This window comes from Cryptotermes secundus, unplaced genomic scaffold, assembly GCF_002891405.2.
Source record: "Cryptotermes secundus unplaced genomic scaffold, Csec_1.0 scaffold631, whole genome shotgun sequence".
In the NCBI taxonomy this organism is placed as follows: domain Eukaryota; kingdom Metazoa; phylum Arthropoda; class Insecta; order Blattodea; family Kalotermitidae; genus Cryptotermes; species Cryptotermes secundus.
Window position 1 is genome coordinate 320,810 of NW_019742970.1, and position 7,220 is coordinate 328,029.

At 46.4% G+C, this 7,220-nt stretch overlaps 1 protein-coding gene across 3 annotated transcripts in view; it reads left to right on the forward strand.

Annotated features, from left to right (window-relative positions):
• The first annotated feature begins 1,989 nt into the window (after window positions 1-1,989).
• Window positions 1,990-7,220, forward strand: part of LOC111873566 (forkhead box protein L2-like) — a 73,212-nt gene continuing 67,981 nt past the window's right edge. For all 3 annotated transcript variants that reach the window (XM_023868377.2, XM_033755120.1, XM_023868376.2), the window contains exon 1: window positions 1,990-2,324. In XM_023868377.2, the coding sequence (XP_023724145.1) occupies window positions 2,268-2,324 (57 nt within the window). In that variant the 5' untranslated portion in view covers window positions 1,990-2,267. The remainder of the gene's footprint in view (window positions 2,325-7,220) is intronic.

Genomic DNA, 7,220 nt, shown 5'->3' on the forward strand with positions numbered 1-7,220 from the left:
ATAACTTCAAATCAGTACTTTATCTTAATCTGCGGCACACACACATAACAAGTTACAAAGAAGCGGTGAATGACTGACTGACACGAAGTTTGCGTCTGATTTCTTCCCGGGCCTGTGTGTGACTTCCCGACAACTGACTCCACTTAGGACTATGAAGCCCTGGTTTCATTAGGCCTCGGCTCTGTCACACCCTCAAAATTTAGTGATTGGCTAGGTTTAAAAATCTGGAGCATCCGAATTACGTATTCCGCCAATCTTTTTCCTCATTGCAAGGCTTCTTGGCATTCTGACTTCTAACGGTATCCTGTCAGAATTTGATAGATTGCGAAGCGTTGCTTGGGCTATTTAACATCTCGCTTTCCAAAGTTATAGCTTGTACCAGTAAAATTTTATTGCCTTAACTAAAAGATTTCTTGCAGTTACTTTTTCGCGTAATATTTCTAAAGGTTTACAAGCCTCTTCCTGGCCTATTGTTCATGTATGAGAAGGACGCTAACTCCTCTACATGTAAGAACAGACCTATGTCTCCATACTTGTTCTTTGCATTCAACAATCAAACACTAAATTAATAAATTAAATTACATTGAAATTACAAGTAGGCTTCTTGGCAGTGGAACGGTTACAGATGGTCGGTGTTCCGGCCTAGATTCGAACCGGGGAACTCCCGAATAGGTCTATGAGTCAGAAACGTTACTTACCGATTGAGCTAACTTGTTCGGTGAATCTTGGTATGAATGTTGCGCCACTGGGGCACCGTAACGGAGTACTTACCTTCCTGAGGTTAGCCCATGTTCGCATTAATGGGATCTACTTAATTACGCCGAATGAACACGGGAAAGCGTTTGTGTTTTGCGACCCTCTGAGTAACTGGACTACATAACTGTCGAGTTGTAGGGTAGTTGATGAATTGGAAAGGATTTGGAAGGAAACGGTGGTGGCCCGATAGACGTACTACCACTGCAGTTGCTTGATGGAACTGAGGAACATCGGGAAAACATCAGTCACGAGGTTCGAAAGGAGCACCTCCCTAATAAAAGCGTAAAGTTGTACGAGCGTGCTCGGTTTCAACAAAGATAAAGCAGGGAATGTGAAGGCTTACTTTGATGACACAATTAAATAAGACACGGTGAAGCAGAAAAAATTCTTCTTCTAATTTAGTTTTTAGCACTTGAAGCGTTAATTTTTGAACAGTAAATGGCTGATGTTGCCGGTCGCGGTAGCCGAGTGGTCTAAGGCATGCATTGTCTTCGCTCGCTCGGAAGCCGGGATCGTGGGTTCGAATCCCACTCAGGGCATGGCTATTTAGTGCGTGTATTTGTTTATTCTGTGTTTGTATTCTCCTGTGTGTAGGTAGAGGCTTTGCGACGAGCTGATCACTCGTCCAAGGAGTCTTACCGTTCGTGAAATGATCATGAAACCGAAAGCCAGGGCCCAAGGGGCTGTAGAGCCAGTGAAAGAAAAAAATGGCATGAACTGTTGATAGGCGTACGTCAAGGAATTCGATCTGTGTAATTTCAGATGAGCGTCATCGAATGTACGTTTAAGTCTGCTCTCTTATGAACGAGAATTTCTGGAAATTCCGAGAATGTCGGAATTCTGAGTTATTGCTGTTAAGAAGACGTAAGCTTCGCGAGTATCATTTTTCCATCAGAGTGTTGGGGTTCCCCTCCTGTGCTCATAATCCAAAGGGGGGAAACGATACAAAATGGGTTTCAAGAAGCTCTTCTAAATACGAATGTTTCATGAAATTTGCGATTGCTGACAACAAGAGTTTCCGAAAGTCACCTGCAGTCAACATGAGCCCACTCACACTATAACGAAATAATTATATGGGGGGGGAGGGGGGCGCATGGGTGGAGCTGGTGTCATCCCCCCCCAGGGGCCCACCTTTACGCAGAATGGGCTAATGGACGGACGAATCCAGTCTGCTTCTGACGGCCAATAGCATTGCGGAGGGCGGTTCTCCGTCGTCATGGTGAGGAGTGCGCGCGCTGAAACCATTCGTCACGTTTTTCTAACCTTGCATTGCCTTCTTGCTAGGATTTAGAAAAACAGCAGCGGTACGTTTGCTCCTTTTCGCTAGTGTAAATATTTACGTTTTCGCTCTTCTGAACACAAATATTAAGGCAACTGTAGCGTTAGTGCAATATTTTAGCATGGGACTTCATTACTTTCTCGTGTTGTGACAACAAGAAAAGGAAAACTTTTGCCCTGTTTTGTGCGATTGTGTGTCCAGGACAGTTGACTTGTTGACCGATTAATCCTGCATGACGGATCGGCTCTTGACGTGTGGCAGAATGGTGTCTCACCTCATGGTTGGAACGGTAAGCCGTTTGTTTTCACTTTCGCAATTGTTTCCGTTTCTCGACTCACAAGCTGTGATGATACTGAGTATTTACGAAGTTACTGCCACTGTATTTATTTATTTATTGTGCTTTATACTTTGTTTTATGTTGCCTACTGTGCAGCATTTCATAACAAATTGTTAACCCCACACCGAACCCCGCAAGCTGGACGAGCAGGCAATGTAGCACGCGCGGGGGAGAAGAAGGCTTTTGGTGGGAAAGCCACGAGGATGAGACGTGGACGTGTCAGGTGAAGTGGATGTTGGAGAAGTAGGGTCGGGCTGTAAGGACTGGATTAAACTGACTCGGGATAGGGACTCTTTGAGTAGCCGAGCAACTGATCACTCCCCGGAAGTACTCAGCTTCATGGCGCGAGATAATTACTACGCTGTTGTGCTGTAGCAGTTGAGGGTTCTGGTCGTGGTCACCACCGCGATATTTGCGTGGGGGAGTTAAAAACATACATGTTAAGCTGTTTTTAAGTTTATTTTTAATACCTTTCGTTTTTATGATAAATATTTGCTGTACTAGTTCACGCAAGTTTCGATTTCTTTCTAGAAAAGTCAGGGGGCAGACGGTGGGCTTGTCCCCCCGACGGCCCTCATTCGCCCAATTCTAATGTGTATGTTTGATTTTTACTTAAAGTATGTTGTACGGAATTTCAGGAGTTCGTTTTTGAATCCAGCTCACTTTAGGATTTTGCTGAAACTGACGAGTTTAAGGATCTTGTCTCGATCCATCCGCTTGCTGATGCGGCGTCAGAATTCGTTAGATCTCACGAGGCCGAGAGCTTTACTCGTGTGAGGCCGCAATTGTCTTACAGGATGCGGAATTTGAGTGCCAGGTTCAGCTGAAAGGCTGAACAGTATTGGCAAGGCTTTCGGAGCATGCAGATGCGACCAGCAGAACATTTCCCAGAATACATGTGGCTGTAAAGGAACATTTTGTAGCTTCCTGTGGGTGTAGCATGTCTACAAAGATATTTAGGTTCTTGTCCTCACTGTAAAAGTAAGTAAAGCTGTCCCTGTAACAGGCCGTGAAGGCCAATAGGGTTGTGAAACGTCGAGGCTCCCACATTTTCTTTAGACAATCTGCTCACAGATGGCGGTAAGGTTGTCATCCTTACGCGCCGGCCGTCCTTTACCCCCAAGAATATTCCTGGTACTCATTTCTATTAGAGCCTAAGTCGACCCCAGGGCCATAGTGCGGCTGGAATAGGTAAATTAAAAAAATCGAAATCTGAATTCGATTCTGCGACCTTCCGGCTTGTAGCATAGTGGTCCTCACTGCACACAATTGCAGATCTTGTGTATTGTTTTAAGTACCTTTGTTACACAGCGCTTAGTACTTACAGGAAGTACTTTAGCCTGGAATTGTAGGACGAATTGGAAATGAAGTGGCCGTAGCGTAATCGAGAGACTGAAGAAAACCAAGAAAATAAGCGGGTAAACAGGCCGAGATTCCAAACCTTGTCCCTCACGAAGACGAGGCTATCGCTATGCGAACCCAGCACGGCTTGTTCCGACAGGCTCTTGTTCTTTTTGCTACTGGAGGTTTAGACTGCGTTTGGATGAGTTTGTTGCCAGTGAAGCAGGCCAAATGCATGTTTCTCGAAATGTGAATTTTCAGAATTTTTGTAGGCCCGAATACACACACTGAAAGATAAGGTAAAGTTGTCCCTGTGCTCAACTAATTAATCAGTACGCTATGAAGACGTATGGATGAGTGGATGTATAGATCCACGTTTTCTTGACCTGTGCACTAGCTGGAGGTGAGTGACCAGCTTAACGCCCCGGCTGCTTTACTGCCGGGGATAGAGCCACCGGTACCCATTGGATAGGAGGTTGAGTGGATCTCAGAGCCAGTCTGGACAATGTGGAGAAGAGAAATTCTTGACTCTACCGGGTCTCGAACTCCGTCTCCTCGGTAGTCCATCCATAGCCAGTCCCAAATGGCAAATGTAGGGATATCAGAAGACGAATACAAGTGAATGCAAAAAAAAAAAAAAAATCTGATGACTGCGTAATGAGCGGAAACATGTAAGAAATAAATGTATGGTGTGTCCATGTGCCTGCTGCGTGACGCAACATGCACACCACAAGACAGTGGACATCCATTGGCGCTGTGATGTTGCTGGTCAAGTCAACACTGAAATTAAAATCACCCGAGACACAGGAATTAGAGGTGAGTGCGTGAAAACCACGGGGACACGCGAACTTTCCCTGCCGCTGTACGAGCCGATATTCACTGGGGTTCCAGTACATTACTGTCCGCGGGAGAGCTCTCGGTCTGTATCAGCAGCAGACGGGACCTTCACTGCGCACCGTTTTTCACCCTCTCCCCCGGCTCTTGAACTCAGTTGAAGAAAGTACAAGTATACTTTTCGTGAGGTTGTGGGAGGAGTTGACCGCCCCTGTGGTCTAGTGGTCAGAGTTCCTGGCTACAGATCCAGGGGTCCGGGTTCGATTCCCGGCGCTTTCAGATTTTTTCTGAGAAGTGGTGGGTCTGAAACGAGGTCCACTCAGACCCTGAGGATAACTGAGGCGGTATTTCAAAGAAATAGCGGCTCCGGTCTAGAAAACCGAGATTAACGACCGTAGGGATTCGTCGCGCTGACCACGCGACACCCTCTATCCGCTAAATTTGGCACTAACTTCGCCGACAAGCGGCAGTCGCTCGGTCGGTATAGTTCGCTTGCGGACTAAAACCAAGGAGTTTGTTTTTATTTGTTTGTGGGAGAAGTTTCACATGTTCGCTCCTGTGCACGTGGTCCTGTGTAGGGTCATGTTTCTCAGACAGTTGACACAGTAATTGTGTTTCGTGTGATTCTCAAAATAGGCGCGGCGTGTTTCCCGAAACGGCACTTACTGCGGTCACTTTGTAATGGAGACGAGGTGTGTTTCCTTTGAGGGAGGAACTGGCTATTTAAATAATAAAGACGCGTATCCGTCTTACTCGTGTAGTGCAGAAATCAGAATGTGCCCTGGACTTCGCATTTATTCAACTATTTTATTAGCCTGTAAATAAGTTGTAATTTGCCTTCTTTTGACTACCAGTGTGGACGGCAAGTTGTCTTGCTGATACATGCTGTTATCTGTGTAGCTCGTGAGTGTGAATGTACGAATGACGTAAAGAGCAAGTGACGGCGACACTTTGCCGAGTAGTCACCGCAGGAAGCTGTAAGAGATTAGCGGTTGACGGAGCAGCAACTGCCGTCAAACATCTCACAGCAACTCCCCCGTGTTTCTTGCGCCCCAGAGACTCCCAGACTGTGTGGTGCTGAGACCCCATCCTAAAATAATGCAGAAGTCTCCTCGTTCCAATTCTCCGGCTGCCAGCGAAAAGTGCAGTTCTGCACACTGCTGCAGGTCCCTGTCAGTCTGTACGGTGGCAGCATGGACCTAAATAGCTTTACGGCTTCTCTGTACCTACAATAATCTCTAAAATGTTCCTGTACAGTCACGGAAAGTGCAGTTCTGCACACTGTTGCAAGTTCCTGTCAGTCTGTACGGTGGCAGCAGGAGAATAAACAGCTGTACAGCCTCTCTACACCCACAGTAAACTATACAGTGTTCTTGTACAGTCATGAGAAGTGTAATTCTATATTGGGGCATTCAGTAGCGTATGTGGTTGAATCAAGATAGTACAAGCCTGAAGGTAACGGGTTCTTTTCCCGATAAAGTCATTGGATACTTAATTGACCTAATCCTTCTAGCCGCACAATGGAACTATGGTCGACTCGGCTACTAACAGAAATTAGTACCAGGAATCTTTAGTTGGTAAAGGGCAGCCATCGCGTAAGGCTGACAACCTAGCCGCCATCTGTGAGCCGACTGTCTAGAAAATGTGGGAGTCTCGATGTCACAACCCTATGGGCCTCCACGGCCTGATCAGGGCTACTGGCAGTGCCATTAAAGGAGTCACAAAAAGTTAGTTCATTCATTCGTTTTGTTACAATTTGGTATTGGGAGCGCTCGGTAAAATCGGCCGACCGGGGCAAAATGTTTTGATCACGTTTGTCTACTGTTTAGTCCGAGCAAGAAGAGCTCTTCATACAGCGCAGTTTTTTGGGATTCGTGTGCCGGCCCTGCCCTGCCCGGCCCTTACTGCGACGCAGTTGGTTGTTGCATTTATTTACAGGGATTTAGCGCTACAATTTGCCGGAACATGCGTCACAGTTCGTATATGGACGTTGTTTCCGGCACACCGATTGAGGGGCAGGTCCGGTGATGTGCCCTACCCGAGGCCCATACACACCTTGCTTTCATTTCAGTGGACGTGATGAGATCCGCTGTATGGTATGCCGATAACAGGCAGGTTTAGAAATAAGGACAGTAGAAGTCGCCCGCCGTCTGTACGACTCATTTGCACCGCTTTACCCGATCCCTTTGGGTGTACTGCCCACCGATACAGCGCCAGGTCCAATTCGCCGTGCAAATTGCTAAGTGAAATAAAAAAAGAAAGCAAAGTAAAGGTATTCCAGTAACAGGCCGTGGAGGCTCATAGGGTTGTGAGATGTTGAGGTTTCCACATTTCCTAGACAGTCGGCTCATAGATGGCGGTGAGTTCAGCCCTACTCGTCGGCCGCCCTTTACCGCCAAGAACATTCCAAGAATATTCCTGGTACTCATTTCTGTTAGAGGCTGAGTCGACCCCAGAGCCATAGTGTGGCTGGAAGGATTAGGTCAATTGAAAAATCCAATGACCTCATCAGGACTTGAAACCGCGATTTTCCGGCTGTTAGCATAGTGCCTCAACCCACTACGCTACCGCCTGCCCCTGCTAAGTGAAATATTCAGAGTAAAAGCTGATAAAAATAGAGAATTATAAATACAACATAGATTATAAATCTATGTGTATATGGCTCTAGAACCC